The sequence below is a fragment of the Protopterus annectens genome, chromosome 10.part0 (assembly GCF_019279795.1).
Source record: "Protopterus annectens isolate FY-2018-M chromosome 10.part0, PAN1.0, whole genome shotgun sequence".
Classification (NCBI taxonomy): domain Eukaryota; kingdom Metazoa; phylum Chordata; order Ceratodontiformes; family Protopteridae; genus Protopterus; species Protopterus annectens.
Window position 1 is genome coordinate 298,111,871 of NC_056744.1, and position 26,575 is coordinate 298,138,445.

A 26,575-nucleotide genomic window follows, 5' to 3' on the forward strand; every position below is an offset into this window, starting at 1 on the left:
GCTAACGTGTGTATGCCTATATTTTTGCTAACTTGTGTATTCCTATCTTTCCATGGCTGCATAATTGCAGTAAGAATATTAAACCAGAAGGAGGGCGGGTTTTGCACCTTCATTCAGTCAAGGTCAATTAAACTGATTTCATTTGTCTACCTTTCTGAGACTAAAATTATTACATGCTGTCCGTTGTAAGCACATTCATCTTAAATGGTACATTGAACAGCAGCAAAAGCTACGTTAATTGGCTGATTTAACCAGTAGCATAAGCAAGAACTTTAATGATAAACTGACACATATTTACAGTGGATTGTAGCAGAAGTCATGCAAACTTTGCCACTTCTCATTTTCAGAACCTACTTGTGACAGTCATTGCAAATCTTTGCATGGAGTTCCATGCCGGCTATCTCCTGCTTCCCATAAGAAAACAATTAGAATATGCATAGTTGAGGCAAAACAGAAAAAGCACAAATATACAAATTTATACAACTATAAAAACGTTCACAAATGTATTTATAAAAGTCTTAATATTACTGCTAAAGCTCTGTAAGGAATGGCACTCCCAAAGGCACTAATACAATACAAGTTTCCGCAAGTATTAGACATAAAAAGCAGAACAGATTTGCCCCAAAGTCTGTAAATGCATTAAGGAAACTGCTAGCAGCTCCTGGGAGGCTAACAGTGAGTCAGTAATGAATGGCAGAGCTTTAGCAGTTCCTGCAAAAAGGGGAGAGATCAAAACAGTGTGAGGCAGAATAAACCATGACCAGAGCATCAAAAGATATATGTGCTCTGATCAATAACCAATGCAGGCTTACAGCATGGGAGTAAGATGACAACAACTTGGGAGTAATATGCAATAACATGTGAGGAATGTCACCACAGCATGGGAGTAATATGCAATAACATGTGAGGAATGTCGCCACAGTATGGGAGTAATATGCCGTAACATGTGAGGAATGTATCCACATTATGGGAGTAATATGCAATAACATGTGAGGAATGTAGCCACAGTATGGGAGTAATATGCAATAACATGTGAGGAATGTAGCCACAGTATGGGAGTAATATGCAATAACATGTGAGGAATGTAGCCACAGCATGGGTGTAATACTAATCAGCTTGGGACTAATATGCAGCAGTATGCAATTAATATGAAGACAGTTTGGGAGTAATATGACCACAACATGGGAGCAATATGGAACAGCATGGGAATAGTGACCAAGACTTGAAAGTAATATGCAACAGAGTGCCAATAATATGACAACAGCATGAGAGTAATATGACAACAGGACTGGAGTAATATGATCACAACATGGGAGTAATATGCAACAACATTGAGTAATATGACAGATGCAAGGTGATGTAGTCAACACGCACTCAGTGGAGGGTTCCATTGTAGCTATGATCAATCAGTTTTATGATAGTGAGGAAAACCCTGACATTGGGTTTTATATTAACTGAAGTGAAGAAATACCAGGGCATGCACTTCTGTCATAAGATCCCGCGATAGAAGAAAGTGCTTGCTTCAGTCTCATAATTTACAGGGCAACCAAATATTTCATTCAGATTTCTTATTCTTTATGCAAATGTCCAGTGATCAACATGATAACTGTTTATAAGATTAAAACCTTTAGAGAATTAGTATGGCTCAGTGTAGCATGACAATATATTTTTCAGTCTCGACAAGGTTCTGCTCATGGCGGCTATACCTCATTTGAAAGATGGTAATGTTGACAGTGTTGCAGGGACCTGAAAGACACTTGCAGGCCTCAAGAGAAGGAGAGATAAAATGAAGTAATAATGGCACAGCAAAGATACCTAGAGCCTCTCCTTTAAGTGACATCATCTAGTGGGACTGTACATAAAGACAAAAACAGAGTATCAGACCCTGTCAGTAAAATACTACATGTGATTGGGTAGGAAGAAAATAAATCAACACTAGACTCTAGCCTCTCTGTACAAGAGTTAGAAGAGGCAAACCTCTCAAGTATGGTAGATGACAATCCGGAGTAGCATTTATGTCACTGTGAAAGGAATCTATAATCAGCCATGTAAAATGCTTAAGAGGGTTCATGCTGGATATGAATAGAATTTAATATTTGAGGTCTCACTATAAAGCGACCATTCATTGCTCTAATTGAGGCAGTGCCAGTACTAAGCTGCCTCTAAATATTTGCTAGGAATGGGTTTAGAATTTTCTTACAGCAGGATGCAGGATAAACATAATTAACCTTCTTAATAAACCTACCAGTACAATGAATGTTAGAGTTAAGGCAGACATTTTCCAAAGAATCAGGACTCAATATTACTTTTTTAAAATTAGCATAAAAAAAACCTCATTTGAACAGATGTAAATCTGTAAAGAATCATTAAGAATGCAGAGAATACTTGGGCCCAGCACCCCCAAACAAGGAACACTAAACCTAGTAAAAGAAGGTCCAGCATATAGGTGATAGGATATAAGGTGAAATTTAGGTCCATAAACTAAGTGCAGTGAATACACTTGATACTAGTACAAATTAAAAATCACAGTGGCTTGGACAAAATGATCCTAATAGAAGGAACAGGACCCATTTTACTTTGGTCCAGGTCATAGGTTCATAGGACAATACTAGGCTATTGGCCCAGAGGCCATTATAAGCCTAGACAAGAATTTCACCCATGTTTCCACAAAGTCAGTACCTGTTTCCCTGTCCATCAGGGACACAGGTGGGATCCCGGGGGTGTATTTTCTGTTTCCCATCCAGTCATCCAGGTTCCTCTTAAAGAAGGCTAGTGAGGTACTCTGCTTGACATGGAGAGAGAGTCTATTCCACAGATGGAGGAATCTTTGGGACACAAACACCAACAAGTTTTATTAATGTCATGGACCAGGTTGAGGCCTTGTGCATGGGTTGCATGAGTGGAGTTTGACTTACGGATATGCAGCAACTCCATCAAGGCTGGGTCTGAGATGGACTTGTATGCCAGACACAGGTCACCTCTGCACAGTCTGTACAAGACTGAGTAGAGGGACAAGGCTTTTAGCCTATCTGTATAGGATAGGTGTTTGAGACCCTGTTTTTTTTTGGTCAGGAACCTCTGTGGTAGCTGCTGCATGTGTTTGGCAAGGTACATGCCAAAGGGGACATTGTACTCGTTAAGGGGCCTGATTTGAAAAGAATCAGTTACCCTTTTACTCTCAGTGGATATACAAGCCGTCTATATGGAAAGACAGGCTGGGCTTTGCATCTCATCTACCACAGGGAAGAGCTTAACAAGTTGATTAACTGATGTAGAGATCCCCTGGGGTAAAATAACGTTACCTTTCTTGAGATCTGTGAGAGGTATAAGCTAGAATAATTGTCAAGGCTAAATTTGTATTGTAACTGCTAAGGAAGCCTTCAACACAGTTGTAACTTTTAATCCACATACAGTTATAACTTTTGACAAACCTTCAGTAAAGTTTAAATTGAACTATGAGTCATGATAACCCAGTGAGACAAGGTCTACAAGGAGTGTGACTAGATTGTTGAGTCCAGTCGTGGAGGTCTGATTTGAAATCACCACTTGTTGATTAAGCTCAGCTGCACAAAGGGGCCACCAAACAAAGCAAAATCACATTTGATGATGTATAGTACAAGTCCTTGTATGTATGTAGTGAGATCATCATATTGTTGTATAACAACAGACTTCAGCCTAAAGATAATTAGGTAGTGAGACTAATTTAGCAGCAAAGCTGAGGTGACCACATCTAACTGGAAGTGCACATCCAGTGAATGCCTTATAATGGATTGCAGAGATTGTAACATAATGCATTCTGAACTCAAAGGGAAAAGCCACTGACTCATCACTTACCTAGCTGCTGAAGCCATGCTACCACTTAGGAAGAAGCAACACAGAGTCATGGGGAAAGTCAATGAACTCTTTTGAAAAACCTTCAGGCTACCAACTAGATCGTACTCATAAAGGAACCTACAGTTTATTCGCACAGCCACTGCTTATTCAGAAGAGACAGTGTCTTAGACAGGCATCAGGACTAACTATACATCTGAGTAATAACAAATTCCCATGCAACCATTATTGCTGCTCTGCCTAGGGCAGTGAATAAAAGAGATGCTGGATCACAACAGCTACCAAATGAAGACTGAAATTCTAGTCCAGACAGGTCTCCATTATAAAATCAAAGCTGACACTGCACAAGAAGTCAAACACAAAACATCTAAGTTAATGTCCATATCTACATGACATCCTTATATCTTCAGATTCTAGTCAAACAGCTGGACATACTACCAGTCTCTATGAAGAAGGCAAATCTTTAAGTGCCTTATAAGGAAACAGAACTGTTGCTGCAAGTGTTTGCTGGGGTGTTTCTTGTTAAGGAGTTTCTCTAGATCAGGTTAATCTCCATAGAAATATTGGCCATGCCACTAATGATTACCCCCTACTGCTCATCTATTTGCACGAAGATGATGCTCATTAAAGTAACACATTGGATTTGAAAGATGGCAGCCATGCTGAAAAACGTACCTGAAAACTGTATACTGAAATAAAGATACAAATCATTATAGTGTCATTAAAAACAAGATGTGGAGCTGACTGCTGCTCAGACTGCACGCTTCTTATTAAATAGTTTACGATGAAATCAAAGAAAACAAAGGAGGCTCTAGACTGATTAGATATGATCTCAACAACATTCCAAATGAATATAGAATGGAGGTGAAAACAGAATTAAGAATTTGAATCTGGTGGGTAGAGCCCTGAAAAAGTGTGTATAGAAGTTTGTTTTATTGTTTAGGAGGTGATATCAAAAATATTCCAACCAGAAAGATTAGGAAAGTAAAATTGCTGTTTGTGGGTGCTTCAGAAATGGATAAATTAAGGCATACAAAAGGCAGCAGAGTCAGGGAAAATATGACAAACTGAATACAGAGTTCTGGAGAATGACAAAGAGAGAGATAAAGATGTGTGTTTAAATGGGTACTATAAAGAAATGGAAAAAGATAATAGAATGGAGAATGTAACTGGTGTCTTCAATAAGATTGTTAATTTAAAGGAAACTTCAGGTGAAGATGAGCAGGATAAAGATGGAAGGGAGAAATGAGGTAGCAAAAGCAGAAAAAAAGAAGAGATGGCAGGAATATATAGAACAGGTATATAAGAAGGACCATAACATCAGTGATTCTAATTGTGGTATATTCTCTGATATAGAACAAGACATTCAAATGAGTCCCAGAAAGCCTTGTTAATATCAAGGCTGCAGAAAATGATGGAATTTCATTTAACAGTTTAAAATCCTGCAAAATGATACTGCTACAGTGTTGCTTGGAGTTTGTCATGAAATTTAGAATACATAACAGTGGCTTTCAGACTGGAAAACTTAATTTATACTCCACTTCTTAAAAAGGGCAATGAAAAGAGGGGTCACATTATTAAATAAATGACATTTGTCTTACAGACAGGTCATGTTCAAGTTCTTTCAGCTAGACTAAATATGATAACAGATAACTGACAGATTTACAAAATGATTTTTGAAGGGGCAGAGGCACCATAGTTCAAACTGCTGAAGTGTGTGAGGTAATAGAGAAAGGAAGGCAGTTCCTAAAAAGATATTGATTTCTGCTTTATTTGATTTCTCTAAAGCCTTTGACTTTATGTACTATGAACTTGTGGCAAGTCATTTGAGAAATATCTGTAATGTAGCACCTTAGTTGTCTCTTGAGCAATCTGTATGCTGAACAAGAGACAACAATTTGAGCTGAATATGGAACTGGTTTAAGACTGGAAAAGGAATGAGACAAGACTGCATACTGTCACACTACGTATTTAATTTATATGCTGCAGATATCATGTCAAATGCTGGGATAGATAAATCAAATGCTGGAATCAGTATTGCCAGGAGAAACAGTAATAACCTCAGATATGTAGATGATACATCAAGTCTCAAAGTAAATAAGAGCTGAAGAGCCTGTTGATGCAGGTGAAAGTATAAATGTAAACAAAAATGATGTAATCTATTAGTTTGTACAAACAGATAGAGAAGTGGAGGCAGCGAATGAAATCTTAATTTCCAGACATCAAAGATTTTGGTAGATGGTGGTTGCAGCAAACATTTATGATACCAGCCTCTTCAAAGAAAAGCTATGAAAACATCTGGATTCAATTTTAAAAAGAAGTATACAGTATTACATTGTCAACAAAGGTCTCTTTTGGCAAAGTTATGATTTTCTCAGTAAAATGTGTTACTGTGAGAGTCAAGACTCTAGGTAAGGATGTACACTAAAAGATTTATGCTTTGGACTGTGGTATTGGAGAAAACATTTGAGAATTCTGTGGACAACAAGTGCAAAAAGGATGATATCAAGGAAATAAACCTAAGCTGTTTACTGGAAGATCTGATAGTAAAACTAAAACTCAGTCGCTGTGGCTTCATAAGGCAAATATCTGATTTATTAGTGGGAAAGATAAAACAAGAAGGGAGCAGCAGAGGCTAAGATGTTTGGACAGCAACGTTGAAGTAATGGATATGACTTTGCAAAAGCTTAAAGAAGCAAATGTTGACAGACTGGCTTTTTGAGCTAAAATCCATGATCTCATGAAGAGTCAGACTTGGGTCAACAAAATTATGAGAATTATCCCCAAAGGAAGTGATTTAATTACAGTTATATATTATGCTATCATCACTGGTGCTATATTATAAGCTTTATTAATAATACAAAAACACAAAAAAGAATCTTGCTTTTAGAAGGAATCTTGCAAGATAAAATTACATGAAATTTCAAATTTCTGATGTGGCCAACTAAATATTTTAACCTTATGTGCGTATATTGATTTTTTTGTGTCGATCTTGGAGACATACCTCTCAGTTGTCCAGATTTTTGCTTCATATTTTTGGTCTGTTCTTCAGGATTTTTGTGACAAATTGGTGAGGACAAAAGTCACTAAAGAATGACAGGCATTTTGAGTTTCAGACTTTAGATTCTTCATAAAATGCATGATAACACAAGACCTTTTATTCTAGCAACTTTCTAAGTTTATAAGAGCAATATTTAAAAATTGTCCCTATTTTGGGGCTTTGACCCCCCCCCATTATTTTTGGTTTTGTCCAAATTTTTTGTACTAAGAGGTTGAGAGCTATGCTTGGATAATTTTAACTGCATATAAAACAACCTTTTAAATTCAAACCCAACAGAATGAAGGAAGGCTTGAAACTGTAGGGCCTCCTGCATGTTGTATACACTGCACACAAATTATGTGATATAGTTACTTGCACAAATATGTTTACCATCTCAAGTTCGTGTGGCAATGGAATTATCAAATTGCAAGATGTCACATCCATAGCTTTGTAAGAAAATCATGGGGTCATACATCTACAATTAGACATTACTATCTAGCTAAAGATGCTCCAAATTTTCCTGCTAGTGATCTATAGTACCCCCCTGCAAAGGTAACCACCATGAAAAACTTCTCCAAAGCTAACTTTGGGGTCCTAAAAACAGAGGTGGCTAAGTTCACGGCACCCATGCAAATGGAGAATAGTTGCATGACTGCCGAATCATACACCAATGCACTGTATGAACACGTACACAAATGCATGGATCTCGCCATACCCAATAGAACCAAAACGCTCTCCTCAAAAAAATGGAAGCCAATCTGGTGGTCCCCTGCCATAAACAAACTCTACAACAGAAGGAGGAAACTGATGCGGAATAAGGAGAAGTCCCAAGACTGGAAAAACTTCCTTATCAGCCTCAACAAAAAGTTGAGATCCCTCATCAAATCCTCTAAAGCTAGCTATGAAAACAGGATTGAAGCAGATAGTAAAGACAAACACAAGGCCTTCTATAGTTATGTAAAGAATCTCCATGGCAATACCCAGATTTGCTCTGAGCTACTGCATATATACTGAGCCAACAGATATTGCCAATATACTGGCGACAGATTCAGTGCCAATATTACCCCCAAAGGACAAATCACAATACCAGTAGATTGCCAGGCATCCAGTATTACTGCTGCAAAGGTTAAAACAGCACTGACCAAGGCCAAGAATACAGCTTCTATGGGACCTGACAATATCCCTGGCTGTGTTCTACATGAATTACAGAGGGAACTGGCACCTCCCCTGTGTGCCCTGTTCAACCACAGTCTCACCTCAGGCTTTGTCCCTACCAAATGGTGCACTGCTACAGTCATCCCTCTCCACAAAGGAGGAGAGATTGCAGACCCTGAAAACTATCGCCTCATTAGCCTGACAAGTCTGATATGCAAAGCTATGGAACGCATCATCATGGACCTAATAAACAAGGATATAGGGAATCTCCAAACTCTGGATCCCACACAGTTTGGTTTTCTGAAGGGTAGACCATGCCTGCTCAACCTGGTTGACTTCTTTGAGTCAGTCACCAGAGCTGTGGATGAAGGCAAGGTGGTTCATACCTTGACCTGGCCAAGGCCTTTGATACCATTCCCCACTCAGGAATCATAGAAAAACTCACTTAAGCTAGGCATCAACCTGTATATAACTAGATGGGTTGCAAACAGGCTCACAGATAGAACCCACAGTGTGAAAGTAGCTGACTCCAAGTCCGACTGCTGACCAGTCATGAGTGGAGTCTCACAGGGTTCGGTCCTGGGTCCTCTCCTGTTTGGTATCTACTTCTCTAAAGTCCAGGCCAACACAAAGGGACTCTGGCTGACAAAGTTCGCAGATGATTGCAACTTGGGAGCTATTATTAACTCCCCAAGTGATGTTGACATCCTATAGAAAGGCCTCACTGAGACCAATGACTGGTGTCAGAACCATGGCCTTAAGCTCAATGCCAAAAAATGTGTCATCATCCCCTTTGTGAAAAACCCGGTTCCCATGAATTACCACATCGATGGTAGTCCACTGAACACAGAAGGCATTATAAGAGATCTGGGAACACAGGTTAACAGCAACCTCTCTTTTGACCACCAAATTGCCACTGTGGTCAGAAAGTCCTTCTATGTGGCACATTTCATTACTAAGGGTTATGCATCCAGGAAGAAAGAGGTCATTGTTTCCCTCTACTCTTCCTTCATTAGGCCAATCATCGAGTACAATGCCGCATTTGGCATGTACCTCACTAGACACCTGCAACAACTGGAGAGGCTACAAAAGTACCTCACAAAGAGGATCCTAGGCCTTCAACACTTGTCCTATATGGACAGACTCAAAAAACTCCAACTATTCTCTGTCTCATATCACCTACTTAGAGGCGATCTCTGCTTGATTTACAAAGCCATGTCTGATCCAGCTCTGTTAGAAATGCTACATCTAAAGAAATCCCAATCTCTCCACACCACATGCTCCAGAGACCTCTACCTCATTACCACAATCAACAGAACATGTTGGAGGGACAGGTTCATAACCCAGAGACTACCCATTCTATGGAATAGACTTCCCATACATGTCAAACAGAGCATCTCACTGACCCTTTTCAAGAGAAATCTTGATGAGTGGATGGGAAATAGAAAATTTACCCCAGGGATCACTCCAGTGGCTCTACTCGGCAGAGACACTGGGAACTAAGGTCAGGTGGCACGATGCCAGGGTAATCCTATGGGCTAGGCTTGTAAAGGCACCAGGGCCATTAGCCTAGTGCACACCTATGAACCTATGAATTATTTCCTTCACACTATTCTTTACTAGCTTTATGGGAGCAGGAACAAGTCATGAATGATTAGCACATTTGGTTGAGTTGTCCTTTTCAAGTGAAAGATTCACTGTATGCTGGAACAGGAAAGATTTCTAACAGATAATTAGGTATCTTGAATAGATGTGCAATGTGATGGCTTTTGGCAGTATGGCACAATTAAAACTGATGGGATGCCTTAAAAAGTACAAAAAGCAATGTTTTGTTATGCTGAACTATGTCATTTAGATAAAATGTTCAACTACTCTTCAAGTGTTTTATATCCATTTCTATTTTACTATATTTATTGTTGCAGTATGAATCAGTTTAATTTAGGTAGTTTAAAAACAATTACCCATGCTTTTGAGATTGACATTTATTGTGGAATATGAAAGTAACTTTTTGGACTTACTATCTTCTGATCACTGCACACCTCCTCATCTGTTCTTTTTTTTTCCTCACCTCCTCTTTTCTAGAAAACCCCTCATTTCTTCTGAAATAATAATTGTCTTTCAAAATATATTAAATGCTACCCCCTTTTTCTTCTTCTGAGCCATTTCCTCTTTTCTACCCTTCATATAAGGTATATGAATACATTTGTATTAAGCAAACAGTGACGATTTTTCTTGTTCTAGCTTCATTACTGTACCATTTTCTATTACAACATATGGGATTTGTTATAACCATCCTACAGAATATATTCAGCACTCAGAACAGCATTCAGTTAATTGCTCATATAGGATAACCGTAAATATTGTTTCTTATGTATATATGATGTTTTCTCTGTTAGAAAAATTGATATAATTGTGGAACTTTTCTCCCTGGGCCTCTGCTAATACGGCTTTATTGCCCAGTGTGACTTTTTAGGTAAAAAACATGTAAAAGCAACATGCTGTTACAGATTATCCTAGAACTACAACTATAGAAAAATATTTTAAATCATCTTTATTTTATAAAAAAAAAATAACAATAACAATTTAATTAAAGGGGAAGAAAATTGGTGTTAAAAGAATTTAAAGGGAAAGGTGCCTCAGGCATTTTCAAGATGAAATATTAACAGCGATTTATTCAAATGTTATGCTTTGTGAGCTTAATATTATGGTGGCACACAGAATAAGAGAAGAGATAGGCAGTAAAGTAATAGCACTGATAATAAATGGGACAGGTAAAGAACAGGGAGAATAAACTTAAAATAGGATGGGAAATCAACTGAAAAGTAGGAGGTACATTGGCTGAAGGATATATTTCAGTAGTGTTTTAGAATTAAACAATTGTAATCTTTTTAAAATTATCATAATTTAAAACTGAAAAACCACCAATGCAGAAAACGTGTCACCAGACCAATAACGTTAATATACATGCTGGAAAATAAATTACACTGAGTGCTTTCGTTCATTAAAAATAGAACTTTATCAGAATGATGTTCTCTCAGTAGCACACCCCTATTTAAGTAGGACACCACCAATAAAATAATGATACATCATAAAATTAAATGCAATATTACTAGAGTAATTAAAAAGTTCATCCTTAAGGAAATGTTCACAGAGCTAATGGTAAAATTAGTAAACAAATCTATCATCATTTATCCACGATAAAAAATATGTGTAGGTATATGCATGTTAGTGTTTTTTCAGTTATCACTCTTTAATAATTACTCACTCATTATGCCAATGACATAATTAAAGGGACACTTCCAATGGTCTAATGGCTCAAGCTCATTTCATGAGACAGTCACACCAACTATGTTTATGTCATCATCACTCCCACACTCGTATCAGTTACTAATCAGTTCCAGTCTTATTTAATTCCTCTCTGAACACAGCATTTCACTTCATTCCTAATGATATTAACCCCAAAAGTATTTAGAAATCTGTGAAGTTAGAGTTATGTGCTGAAATCTGTGAAGCTGGGTAATTAGTTATTTGATTCTCCCATCCTATTTCAAATGACAACTGCTAAACAAATATTTGTTTTCCTTTTGCGAGTCAGACCTAGATGAAAAGGTGTAAGAGCAGTATGTTCTACAAATCAGGATAAAGACAGATTTCTGTCATTTAGCTCTGACATCACTGGCACTGGGTAAGTTAGAATCACAGTAGCACTTGACTGGCACCATAGGGGGTATAACACTTGACAGACATGGATCTGGCCTCCTGTCAACTATTTAAAAATGGCAGAACAATCTAATAAGCTAACACAATAATGTTTGCATTATTTATTTAGTAATGGATAATGACGGAGTGATAACTGAAGCATACAGATATAAGTACAGATCAAAATAATGGTAAAGATCATACCATCTAATATACTAATTCACCAAGATGCAACACCTAAAATAGGAAATCTATTTGCAGCTCTAGTGCTCAGAAATCAGCACAAAATTTAATGAAAAGAACAAAAGACCACATGTATGAATGTTTGAACATTTTCATTAAGCAGATGCGTACTGCAGAGCTAGTAACAGTAACATAAAACCACTGAAAATGTGAAAATATTTGAGAGATGCTTGGAATGGAATCCATCCATCCATCCATCCATCCTCAACCCCTTTCCCATTGTACACTTGGGATCAGGGTGTCACTTCAACAGTGACAATCATCTCAAGCCAAGGTTTACACTGCCGGGTGGCTAGCTCTGACATGGTAGTTCATCCATACCACTCACACACACACTCAAACCTGTGGCCAATTTAGAGTGCCCAATTCACCTACTGCATGTCTTTTGAATGTGCGAGGAAACCAGAGCTCCTGAGGAAACCCACATGACTGCACAGAGGACATCCAGACTCCACACAGAAGGTACCCCAAATGAAGAGAACCCCCTGCTGTGAGGTGACAATGCTAACCGCTGCACCACTGTGGCCACCCCTGCTCGAAATGCAATACTAATCTGAAATGTACTTTGACTGAATCTGGCTCATTCTAAATGCCCCCTCCCCAACCCCTCTCAACCAAAACTGGAAGAGACTGCAAAATGTAAACACAAAGAACAAAAGTAAAGAAAAGCTGTGATTCTTCCCCTAATCATTGTTGATTCAGAATAAAGAAGCTGTTATAGATGGTTGTTATGACTAGTTCCATGGCATAAATGTTTTCATGAAATCTCCCAACATGCCTCTCAACTGTCCCTACTTTCTAGGGGTGACCTTAATTTGGTGTCACACTTTTGCTCCATACCTTTTAAAACTGAACATCTTTTGAGATATTCAAAACACAGTATTTAAAAAGTGTTCCTAATTTTGAGAGTTTTCCCTAATTATTTATTTTTGTTTTCTCCTTAATTCTGGAGAAAAAAATGGGTCTATGTTTCCCAATATGCATACACATTGGCATCTTTCTTCTATTTTCTAGAAATATATTTTATCCTACAGCATAGTCCAAAAGAATTTAAATTGAGTTGCAATTTATTTATTGTTTTATGTATAATCATTTCAAAGTATTAGTAACTTATTTTGTATATTTGAAAAAGTTATTCCCACTTGCAAGCTATGAAGGGCTTCCACTAGTGACTTAAGGACGTTCAACAATGCATCTACATGATGTTATGCAAGCCTTTGTCTATAAAACACATTTTTTTCAGAACAGATTCAGATTTGTTTGTAAATGAATTTCACTTAAAAATTGGGCTATAGAATTTGTGTATTCTAACTCTGAGACTGCACAACCTAGCAGTTAATCATCATTATTTGTTATTCTGCTTTCTCTGGGGTTACGTGCTCTAAGAGAAAAAAAGTCATTAGTTTGGTGACAACATCCCATCACATGTGGTTGCAAAGAGGGTTTTCTCTTTGTAAAAAAAAAACACTTAGATATATGCTTTCTCATGATTATTTAAACAAGCTTCATTTCATTTAATACTGATTTAATAATTCAGACTAAATCTTTAACTAACTTGCTTAAAACAAAGACAAAAGTTAAAGAAATCAAGCACAGACTGCCACGTGCTATACTCATTCACAGCTTCTAGTTACAATGAGGTTCTACTAGCAATGTAACTATAATTTTAAATACAGAAAATACAACAAACACTTAAAATGATAACATTTGGGGTAGCTCATACAAGGTCACAATAAGCATTCAAAGGATTTCCTCTACAGAGAACATAAAGTCTGAAAAAAAATAAAACCTGGGATAATTCTCCATTAATTATACTAGTTGCGATATCAAGTTTGTTTCTACTGTGGGGAAAAAGTGAAAAAAAGCAGGTCATGCATGATGAAAATAAAATGACACTAGGTAGCTATATTGTTTTTCATTCTGTAGTAGGTACTAAATGAAACCACTTCAACAGTTATTTAAAATAAACACAGGTCAGACAGTTGTATAGTGTATGAACAAAGACATTTAGGTATGAAGTTTTCACCTAGTACCCAGATACTGTTTATCTTTGAATAGTGTTTCCTTCTCATGGCTAACTTTTACTTTTCCTGTGAATAAAAAAGAAGCAGCAACCCTTCTTTTTCTGTTTTCTTGGCTGCGTTGCAAGGCAGTGTGGAATGTAGTTTTTAAGAAGCTACTATAAAAAACGGACTAATTTATTTACAGAATACATAGTAGTATAAGTAAATACTTAATATGTTAACAGTCATTATGGGTAAACAATCATTGGCAGAAATCTCTGCTAAATTAAGGGAATGAGCTTGATTTGCTCCTTCGAAACATTTGCACACTTTATGAGAAAGATGGGGCAGATCCATAAGTATGTTCACCTGAAAAGAATTGTGTTCTGTTTGTCATCCACTAAAATAGCTCCAAATGGGGGTCCTATTACAAATGCTCATGTCCTAGTGCTTAGAACACACTTGCTCTGCTATTGAATCTAAATGGAAAGTGTCCTAACTCCTATTACCCCATGCGTAATTACTTAGCCCTCCCATCACCAGACCCCCATTAAACCATATAGACTTAGCAGACCTCCAACTCTAACATTAAAACTCCCATCTGGTTCTTAACTTGAGTCCTTGCTCTGCAACTTTAAATCTCTACACCCTCTTCTAAAACCTACAATCCCTGAATGCTCTCTAAGCCTAAAACCCCAATGCCTTCCCTAACTCGAAAGTCCACCAGCAGTCCCTACACCTAAAACTCATTTCCCTGGCTGTAAACCTTAACTCCCTAATTACCCCAGCACCCAATTACCCCAACACTAAACTTCTCTCCCATTGCCTAAACCTAAAGCTTTCCTACTGCTGCCTAACCCTAAATTCACCTTCTACTCCCTGAACCCCAAACCTCCTCTCCTGCACCCTAACCCTAAAATTCCTTCCTAATGTATAACCCTAAAACTCCCCTTCCACTTCCTAAACCCAAATCAACTTCTTGATTTGCTAACAGAAACCCTAATCTGCACTGTTGCCTTCTCCCACTTTCTTCCACTCCCTCCCCACGGCTGCAGCACTTAACTTGCTTGCCCTCAAATAATGTGCTTGGGTAAGGTGCAACTGCACTCTGTCATGTTTGAGTTTGAGTGTGAGTGGCAGCCTGTTCCTTCTAAAAGACACTCAAGTCCACAGCTCCAGACAGTGGTCTTTGGGTGCCTAGGACTCAGGTGCTTGTAAGTAGACCCTCCTCCAAATGCAGCCTTCATGAATAATTATTTTGTTAGTTCAATACACAACACTATTCTACTCAGACTATTATCTCCCTAGCAATCTGATGTTGTATTGACACCAATTGAGGAATATTCTGAATATAGCCAGGTAGGTGCATTTATAAATTAGAAAACAATGGCTTACAAGCCTCTTGTTGTGAGCTGCCATTTGTTCGAGATGGGGTCAGTTTGGATATTGGGTGCAAATATGGAGGGGGGTTGGAATAGACAGAGATAGGTTAGTATGATCAGGGAGGAGAAGGTTAGCTGAAGTGAGGTGGTCAAAATGATGACACTCATTTTCCAGACCAGAACTGACCTTGTGGACAGTTGTTGATATAATTTTCCTACAAGCTGCTATGTTGGTGGTCTGGGAGCTGAGGAAAAGTCTAGTTGTGTTTTGTTGGTGAAGTTTTCATTGCAGTCACATGGCTAAGGGGGGAGGAATCAACTGTGGCTTGGTAAGAGGTAGGGTAGTAAGGCAGGCTCTCTTTGGAATACAGTATAGACATGCTAAAGTGGCTTAGGGCACACCACAGCTAAGTCTGTGCCAGGAAAAGGGATGACCGTGGGAGAAGAGAGGTATGAGGGGCAGTCTGACGATGTAGGGTGAAGTCAGATAGCAGCATGGAAGTTTAATTAGGCTTCTGACTCAGCAACTTTGCAATATTTGTAATTTGATGGGGGGGGGTAAAGACACAAGAGGCTTCTCCTCTTACAGATCAGATTTCCACAGTTATGCTCCCTGAGGTTTTCAATCAGATCATTAAAAACAAAAGTCACTTATTAAACAATATGCATTTGAGTCACACGTTGTATATAGTTTCACATATATGATTCTATCAGCAATTAAAAGTTTTTTTCTGTATTTATGTCTGTGCGTGCGTGTGTGTGTGTGTGTGTGTGTGTGTGTGTGTGTGTGTGTGTGTGTGTGTGTGCGTGTGTGTGTGTGTGTGTGTGTGTGTGTGTGTGTGTGTGTGTGCGTGTGTGCGTGTGGTCTGTGTGTGTGTTTGTAATTTGGTCTTGGTCATCTTTCTCGGGGCTACTCTTACTGAAAGGATAAAGCTGTGAAAACTGAGCCCCTCCCTGTTTAGAGACTCTTTGTGGCAGTGATGCTAAGATGGTGTGCTGAGGTAATATTATCCTTTTCTCCTCTTCCTTAGACGCAGAAATATAGTCTTCCTAAGCACTTGAGATATATGAATTAGATAGAATCATGGGTTTTACAAATCATTAATGTCATAACTTCAAATGTTTTCCCCATTATGTTTGATAGTCTGTTTGTGACATTAGAGCCAGGAATTAGCTGTCACATCATGGTTTGGTAGGCAGAGGAGCACACACCTACACTGTGCTGAAAAACTCACTTTCTACATCTGTTCCAGATACATAAATGAGGAGGACAAATGACATGCATTCTTACTATTAATACACAAATGCCATATTCTCCTAGCTAGTTTGTTCAAGGGTTGTCTGCAGCTGCACATTTTTGACAGGGCAAAGAAAGGAAACATGGGATTACTTGTGCCCAACTGTGTTTTGTAAGCTCATCTACTGTCATGGTATTCTTTGGATGCAAAGGATTACGGAGGGTGGTTGTGGTAAAGAATACTTGTAAAGACATGTTGTTGTACAAGTGTTACTTATTGCATTCCAAATAAAATGTCTCCTTCATGTTCTGTTTTGGATTCATGGATAAAGATTTTGAGCTATTCATAATCATTTTGTGAAGATGTGTTTGTGCAATGGGTAGCTATAACAGGTATCTACAGCACACAAAGTACTATGTATACTAGGGCTCCTTAACAAGTACCATAAGTGTAAGACCACATATTGTGAGTCCATATCACACTGACAAACTCCAACTGTTAAAAGAATTTAAACTCTAAAAATACCTTACATTTTTAAAGTATTTTGCAGTGGGGTTTTGCCCTTCTTCTACACACCTCACTATGAAGGGGTTGTGCCATTCCACACCACTGCTCCTTATATACTAATGCTGTGATTGCTGTATCGCACAAAAGGGGGAATATTCCAGGACACCTCAATTTTAGGTAGCAAATATTCCTCCTAACCATACATTTTTCTCTTCTGAGGATTGCACATAATGCTCTTGGAATTTTAATGGGCGTCTGCTCACTTTAGGTAAGATTGATGCTATAGATGGACAGAGGTTTATTGTGTCTTTCTCATATTCCTCAGTCATGGCAATGAGTGACTCATAAAAAGTATGAGCATTTGTCGACTTGACTACAGAATGGATATTATAGCATATTATTATAATTAGAGAATCTGGTGTTGTACTAGCTGCTAATGGCTGGAGCTCTTTTAAGTCAGTCTGTATGCAGGGACTTCATTTGTAGGCTGACTCTATACCTGGAATCTTTTGGGATACAGTAGTGCATTATTATATTCCTTGACAAAATGGGACTTTGGAGAATTTTGTAGAAATCTAGTATGTGATACCAACCCTACATAGTTATGGACATATTTTGTGAAGCTAGCCAGTGACAGAATACATATATAATGATTCCACCAATCAACGGTGAGATAAACAAAGTCAGTAAAGTCATCACAACTGTTACAAGTAGATGATCAAGCAGAAAGAAGGTTTTCAGCCATCTGAAAAATATAGGGCAGCACTATTAGTCTTATAAACCTGCTAATAAAATTTAAATTGTTATAGTCATACAGGGATAGCTTAAGAGTTAAGAAACACATTTTTATTAAGTTTTGTTTAATACCAAGTTTATCATTTATCAGTTGCATCTATTTCATTCAGTCTATAAAAGCTAAACAAAAAATTATATAATAAAGAATGTCATGGATAATTACTTGGGATGAAGATATGTTGCAGGGTTTTTTAAGTCCCATTTTTTCTCCTGGCCAAATGTTCCCACATATTTACCATCTGATGTCCATAGTCTTGCAGTTCTGTCAGAGGAACCAGTGATGATAAATGGAGACAACTCAAATGTGAAATATTCAGCACTGACAACAGTTCCATCATGAGCCTTCCAGCTGTATAGTAATGGAGGTTTCTTGGAAAGTCTCTGAAAAAAAATAGAAACAGAAAGAATTAAACTTGTGAATTCCCTCATCAAAATGCACAGATGGATGACCACTGATTTCCATAACAACATTCCTAGGCAGGAAAGTTTTATATCCCATCTCTTCTTGTTATTGAAGTTGAAAATTGAACAAGTTTAATTAACATTGTACCCTGATTATATTCAAGAAGATAATTTGGATATCATTCACTGCCAGCACAACTTTTCTCTTTACCTCATTTACCTTTAAACTGTTATATTGTAGACATTGCCCCTACCAGCAGCAAAGATCTGTAAAAGAAGCATATACCCTTAGATCTACTAATTGTGACACAACAGCTTTCTGAAAACCACCTATTAGCGAAGTCCTGGAGGAACAGCCATTTGTAAAAATTGCTCTAGCAGTCTAGTCATTACTCCCTCAAGACTAAAGAAGCTTTTACAGTGTACTGAACATTTTGACAGAAGCTGCTGAACCATTTGAGAAAAGTATATAAATGTACCTGCACACTAGGCAATGAATAGGCCTTAGGAAATCAGCATGCATAATCCTAAGTCATGTGTTTTATAATGTAATATTTATTTATTTTATTTTACATTTGTTGATTGGGAAAGTTTGAATGAATGTATGTCCATTTTCAGCGGAGGCCCACAGATCAAATTATAGCCAAATATAAGGAGTATACAGAAGCATTCAAATTTACACAGACAGTACAAAGCTTAAAATGAACATAGTTACATAACTACAAAGCTTAAAATAACATAGTTACATAGAATGAACACATCTTTTACAATTTTAGGATGAGATAATGCATAAGTAAGAGGAACTACAGATACATAGGTGAACTTTGAGTCTAGAAGTTGCATTCTTTTTACTTTATACATTTGGATTGTGTACAAGTTAGACATTGTCAGGTGTATAGTAGCAGGTAAACAACATACTTGAGTGGCAGGATATATAGATTAAGTAAGAAAGCAGGAAAGGGTAAATAGTTTAAGTACAAAGCAGATGTAAGGTGTAAAGATGTCGAAAGAAAGAAAATTATAAAAGGTTTATAAAAGAGTGTTCTAGCAGTGAATTAGTGCCACTGTCTGTATGGGTACTAGTTAAGGGGCCAGATTTAAAGGTGACACTGAGAGGAAGCTGGAAATTAAAATGCTGCAGTTCCTCTTAATGGTATTGCTGAGACAGAGAGCAGGAGAAAGGGGAAGAGGGTTGGTATGGTTGGGGAGGTCAGCCTGTTGGGGAACATGAGCATATTCATGTCAGCTTTAGGTATTCTTTGAGGAGTCTTCTAAATGTAACCTTTGAGACTGCTGAAGTAATGGCAGAAGGTAGAGCATTCCAAATTTTACCTATGTAATTAGGGAAGAGGGTGTCCCCTGCTGTGTTATTGCTTTTGGTGATCTTGATTAGTGTTTTATCACTAGAGTGAAGCTGTCTAGGATTAGTTTGTAGTTCTAGTAGATTGGTCAGTGCTGTAGTTTTTTTCTGGGAGTAGTAGGAGTTTGTGGGCAAAAGAAAGCTGATGAAAAGTTAGGAGATTAGGGAATTCAAGTCAGTCAAGTTGTTTTAGGGAATGGCAGTGGTGGGCTCGGTACAGGGCACCGGTAGCAAATTTGTCAATTTGATTGTAACAGGTGTTGAGCTTGGCAATTTTGGTTTTGGTTAGGTTGATGAAAATGCGTGAGGCGTAGAATAGTGTTGAAAGGAGGTGAGTTTCAGCAATTGTTATCTTGGCAGGTTAGGTTAGAAATGGTTTATTTTTATATAGACTGCCCAGTTTTTGAGGATGTTTTTAATGGTTTGATTTATATGCTGATCAAATTTGAGGTTGTTATCAATATAGAAAGTGTTAATGGTCTTTTATCCATTCTCTATAACTTGCATAGTCAGTACTATGTAAAATTCATTGTTCTACTAATATGTGATTATAACGTTTGTAAATGTAAGTGCTGCCTAGTTCTAGTCATGGTTAAGAGGGTCCACATACATGGTTAACAAAGTTAAATAAGCAGATCTAAGTCATATTATGTGTTAACTCATGTGGAATATCAATATCTTGTTTTTTCCTCAAAACAATACATATTCTTTGAAATTTCCTTTCGAGAACATAGTCTTGTGTGTTTTTTTGCCAGCTAATTAAATTAGAACATATAAATGTTTTTTTTTTCATTGTACTGATTATATTGGTGTTGTTTGGTATATATATTTATTACTAAGGTGGTTCCATACTATTAATAATGTCACAGAGTCTCACGATGAAGTTAATTTTATATATATATATATATATATATATATATATATATATATATATATATATATACACTGTGGGCAATTTTATTTGATTCAGTTCTAATAAAGGCCCAGTGTTGCTTGGTGGAATGAAAGTGCTTAAAATAATACAATTAAATTGTTTCTGCACTTTTGAAATTTTAATATGCATTCCGTTAAGGCTACTAACCTATTCGTGGGATCACATTGCAATACCCACTTTCACATATTACTAGGCAATAATCTTTTAAAGCTGCCCACTGCTAAAGTTTCAAACATTTTCATTTTACTATTGCTATCAGTATCTAATTTCAATGTTATTATAATATATATTTTAATTTAGCCATTTAGGCTCTTACTTGTTTGTCAGAATTATAGGCCCAGTTGTGAAATGTTACAGCTTGCACTTTAGTAGTTATCTCATCCCTAGCTAACAGTTCCATTTTAAACTTTTCATAGTTAGTGTACTCAGTCACTTCCATGTTCACATAAGTGTTTTCCCTGTCAGCCTGGTAGAAATAATTTTGGCCCTTTTTTACTTGTCCCAGTTCTGATGTGTGGCATACATTTCAAAAGCTGTTAAATATGACTCCGTATCATCATCTTTGCTTAATTTCTTTATATCAGTCATATGTCTAGCGGGAGCAATCACAATATGACGCGACTATTGCTACTGCAGCTTTACATGCTTTGGATTAGCCTCTTGCCTTAGAGTCTAAAAAGGCTCTCAGTAATTTCTTCATAGCTGAGGGTAAAAAAAAAAAGCACAATGGGAATTCAGACTCTTGTCAGATTACTGAGCACACGCTGGGTAACAGACAGTCCTCATACTCGGTAGCAGATGAATAATTAAATTATGCTGGCAAATTATTCACTAAACTGCTTGCGTTCTCCACTAGTGTCAACACTTAAAAATACAGTGGAAGTAGATATATAAAATAAACACAAATTTATTTGAAGGATGAAATGAAAATATAGCTCATTCTGGTGTTTCACAGTTCCAGTAGGGTTCACATTATTTATTGTATCTTTTATGCAATGATCACGATCATGATCAATAGAGGTAACTATCACGTTTACTTCACAAAGGTTCAGTGCTGCACAACTCATCCAGCAACAAGGTTGTAAAATGAAGGTCACAACTATAGGGTTTTACTAAGCTTTACTTACAGCTCCACAAATGTCTACCTGAAATTCCCTTAGGATATGTCCATAACAGAGCCCGACTAGTCCATTCAAGACTAGGCACTTCCCTAAAATGAACCATAAAATGTTTATTTAATGCATTTGACTGTATGTGACAATATATACCACTGAAATGCTTGGACATTATCATCAGCTGATTATATACATGAATGATTGGGTGATACACATGGCCCAATGTGCATGTGGTGTATTCCATATCATGAAGGTGTTACACCCTTTGACGGTAATTATGTTAATTTGTTAGGCATTAGATTGTATGTGATTATGTATGCCACTTTTCATCCCAAAAGGAATGCTGCAGTTTCTTGTAAAAAATTGCCTTTGGTTTCTTCATGTACCTACTTTGGAGTACCATGTACTGTTTTGTGTGAAACACAACTTTCTAACTTAGCCTAATACATTTATGGGAACTCCTTTAACTATGCCTTCAATATCATTGCTCCCAATTACAAGGACATGTATAGTAAAGTAAATGTGCATAAACTACCAAATGTTTAGATACTTTTAAAATACCAGCTAGTACATTCTAATAATGATACTGTAGCAGTATCTGCTATAATAATGAAATGTTAGTTTATACATCCTGGTAATTGCTGTACTGTGCCATTTGTAGAATCCAGTGTTATTCTGCTATTTGTTCATTGCAGGAAAAGTTTGGACACTATTTATCTGACCTTATATTTTCTGACTTTGTGATCTATTGATATAAATTGTTTTTGTTGGCATGTAAGTGGAACCCCTAGCTTATGTAGTTGGCAACTGAAGTTCTGTTAGTCTTAAAATACATCATTGCTTCCACAAGCTAGCTTGATTTTGTTGTATGAGATTTAGTAAAAATAGCATTGTATGTTCTACTCTACTTTTCTTATTAGCAGTATACTTTGTAATAATTTTGGATTGGACAACCTTCTGTATAATTTTGGCTGTGTCAAATGCCTTTTCTTGCTCATTGGTCCAGCGATTTGTGCATCTCCTTGGTTGCCCTCTATTTCTAAAACAATTCTTCAGCTGTATCTGGTTATTTATGGCACATGAGATATAATATTGTATCCTCTATACTACCTGAACTTTAGTTAGTGACAATGCCCTGATGCCAGATAAATCTACCTTCTATGCATCTACTATATACAGGCATGTTCCTTGTGTGGTACTGTCTATGTTTTCGGTTCACTCAGTTTGGACTCTGATGTATATTTCCATTTCATCCTTTTGCTTCATTTTTCTCATAACCCTCCCATTCACCAACTCATGTGTAGATTTCTCCTGTAGGTACTTACCATCATATTCCCATTAGTTATTCTCACCTCTTTAATCTGGATTTCACATCCACCTTTCTTACCTTTCCACATCTCCCCTCATCTCACCCTCTCCTTTCCCAACTATCCCTACTTACCTTGCCTTTCTACCTTCCTTTCCCACTTCTACACATCTTCCATGCCTCTTTGAAAATATTGTAGCCTATAGAAAACTACAGTAGATTTTGTAAATCTTTTGTATATGATATGTTATTAACAACTGTTGCTAAAGGTATTAGCCATCATTTTGTGTCACATAACAATTTAATTTGTATAAACTTTAGGTAGTATGTTTGGAATTGTAATGTACACCACCCTCTATACTTCTCAACCGTATATTGATTCTGTTTGTTCCTGGGCCTGAAAGCAGTCTGTGTGGAACACTGCTCTTCCCCAGTTAAAAATGGTAAATAAATACTCTCATTCTCATTGATGTGGCAATGTCTATTTATTTTTTTATTTTATGTATTTATTTTATTTATTTATTGACCAGAATATTCAGACTGAGCAGAACAATTTTTGAGCAGACACCTGGTGAGAAAAGTTTCAAAACTCTATGCAATTATACATAAATACATTTTGCAGTAGTTACACAAAACGCTTATATAAAATCAAATCTTGAGGGAGGTAGAAAGAAATGTGAGAAATGAAACAATGGTTTGATGGAGTAAAGAAATTAGGTTATCCCTGTGTAGAGAAGTTGTGGAGGAAATCTGGGGGGGGGGTGTAGAATAGAATACAGTATGACTAATAAATGATGAAGAGGATTAGTGATGTGTAGTTATGGGAAAATAGTGCAAATGAGCAAAGAAGTGAGGAGTCAGAGGACAGTAAGCAGTTTGTTACAGAGACATGAGTGCAGAAAGAGATTTTTTTTAGTCTTCATCTTTGGGAAGACCTTGTTTTTGTTATCAACTATAGGTTGGAGAGTCATCCATGTGGGGACCTACAGAGGGTGACAGAAGACTTAGACGTGTTGCTTTTTAATTTATATTTCATGCATTTGTCTTTTCAGCAACAGAGTATTACAAATGTGATTGAGGGACAGTTTTTAGTACTATACAGTCTTTATGACCATCAGGCTAATTAATTCACAGGTTTATAGGTTCACACTAGGCTGCTGATTCAGTGGACTATTTGCAGCCTAGCCACATGATTAAACATTAAATTTACCAAGACGTGAAATTAATACCAGACTCCTGACAGGATGAATTACTTTGATCCTAGTTTTGTCTTGTTTCCATAAGGGCTTGATGGGCCAGACCAGACTCACAGCAAGATGTATTACTCTGGACCTAGTTATGCCCCCTTTTCATGAGGGCTTGCCTGACTAGACAGGGTTGTACTTATGACTACCTATCCAGTCATTCAGGCTGCACTTGAAAAGGATCAGGGAACTACTGTACTTTATATCTTGGAGTGTTACCCCCAATATGGGTGTTTTAAGCTCCCCCTACAAAATGTATGCTTTTGTTTTGCCTTTTCTATGTTTATGTTATTCCATATTTTTAATTTATAGTGCATTTATGTGACAAGATATATGGAAAGAGTGAGTTGTACATCCTGTACTCTTTTAGTGATTTAACAGTGTAGACCATTGCATGGTTTACAGGGAACAGCATGTTTTATAGGGCAGACAATGAATGGCTTAGGCCTTTGTCATCACATTTGGAAGATGTGGAAGGATCATGTATTACATAATCACATGTAGATATGAGTCCTAAGAGGCTAATGCCAGTACAGTAGCACAGACAGACCAGGACAGCTCTATTTCTTCATCATCTTGCATGATAAAACTAATATGGCTAATTGCCATTTCTGTTTTTTCATGTATATCAAGCTGCATATTTTGTAATATGGAAAGACAACTGCAAAGATGTAGTGGAAGCAGTGGACTATGTTAAAATGTTTAGCCTGTGGTTATTTAAAAATAAAAGGCAAATCTAAAGAAGCACAGATAAGTGGATTGAGGACAAGACTCCTTTGCAAAATTGACAAGTGTACGAAAAGCGTGAACAATGGAACTCATGTTTCCCAGAGTGCTACATTATTTGACCATTTTCTTCAATTGTAACTGATTAATAGTGAACACACTGCAGGTATTTTAATAAAAATTAATACAAAGGCAATATCTTTAGTATACTGCTTACCCTGTGGGAAGAGGACATTCCAAACGTTGAAATATCCCAGACATGGACATATCCACAGGTGTCAGCAGATACAAGAACATTATTTGTTGGACTGGCTGACAGTGCAAGTATGGATTCATCAGTCTTCTCTGGCGCATAATATCTGCCTGAAATAAATCATATATGTTAGGCTGCTAGAAGAATTCAAACCAGAAAAAAATGTTCGCATCATTACATTTGATATCTGTGTCATTAGACATAGAAGCCCCACCACAATTTTTAGAATATTGAAGTAGTTTGCAAAGATAGTAGCTGATTTATAATGGAAATATCTTTGCATTTTCAATAATGCAAAATGATGTATCAAGACTTTGTGGGGGATGTTTTACTCAAAAAAAGAGTTTGGCTGCAAGAATTATGTGACCTGATAATGTTCTTCTCTAGATATTATTTATGGGACCTTGCAAGTCCAAAAAAATGTTTTTCTGTCAATAAAACATCCCTACAATTTGTGAAGGTGGCATAGTCATACCTGGAGAAGAAAGCAATGCATAGGGAAGCATAAAATATATTGACCAAAAAATGTAAAGTTATGTCATTTCACACAATGCTTACAGTTTATGTTGGATATTTTGGAAAACAACTTCATAACTCATCACAAATTATATTGCTTTTTTACTTGACTGCTTGTGGTCACTGCATTGATTCACAAGTAATGTAACCTTAATCTGGTTTGGGAGCAAAGGCATGATTAAGTAAAAGTTTTGTAAGAAGAAAGGTGAATCAGCTGAAGATAATATACCTGGACACTTACCGACAAGAAGGGAAATGCTGTTTTGCAGTGCAAACGAGGTTTTTTTCTGTTCTCCCCAGACTCTGGAACAGAATGCCCATACATGTCAAACAGAGTGCTTCTTTGGCCCTCTTCAAAAGGAACTTTGATGATTAGATGGGAGAAAGGAAATTCACCCCGGGGATCACGTCAGTCGCCCTGCTAGACAGGGGTCCAGGGAAGTAAATAGTGTGGGAAGAAATAGCCAGGGAATTGTTATGGCTAGGCTTGTATAGGCCCTAGATCCGATAGCCTAGTACCAACCTATGAACCTATGAACCTATAAAGGACCACATGCTTAAAAACAATGGTGTAGCCTAGGTTTGTACCTGTGAGGGTTTTGTGTTTTGCAGAGCACAAAGGTGCAGATATTAGCAATAATATTTAAGAAAATGTAATGCTGGCTGTGCAGTGATGGCAAAGTGAAGTTACAGAGAATGTTTACAGCTTCAAGTTCACAGCAGTACTAGTAAAACAGCATATATAAAGAGTTTAAAAGGAATATCAAAGGTCACTAAGTGGTCCAACCTCTCCATGTTCATACTTCCACCAAACATGATAGTTTCT

At 37.2% G+C, this 26,575-nt stretch overlaps 1 protein-coding gene across 1 annotated transcript in view; it reads right to left on the reverse strand.

Moving 5' to 3' along the window:
• LOC122814130 (WD repeat-containing protein on Y chromosome-like) overlaps positions 1 to 26,575 on the reverse strand; it is a 1,041,762-nt gene that overhangs the window by 43,511 nt on the left and 971,676 nt on the right. The window contains exons 16-17 of the mRNA XM_044086745.1: positions 25,198 to 25,343; positions 18,057 to 18,274 (exon numbers count right to left, since the gene is read on the reverse strand). Of these exons, the coding sequence (XP_043942680.1) occupies positions 18,057 to 18,274; positions 25,198 to 25,343 (364 nt within the window). The remainder of the gene's footprint in view (positions 1 to 18,056; positions 18,275 to 25,197; positions 25,344 to 26,575) is intronic.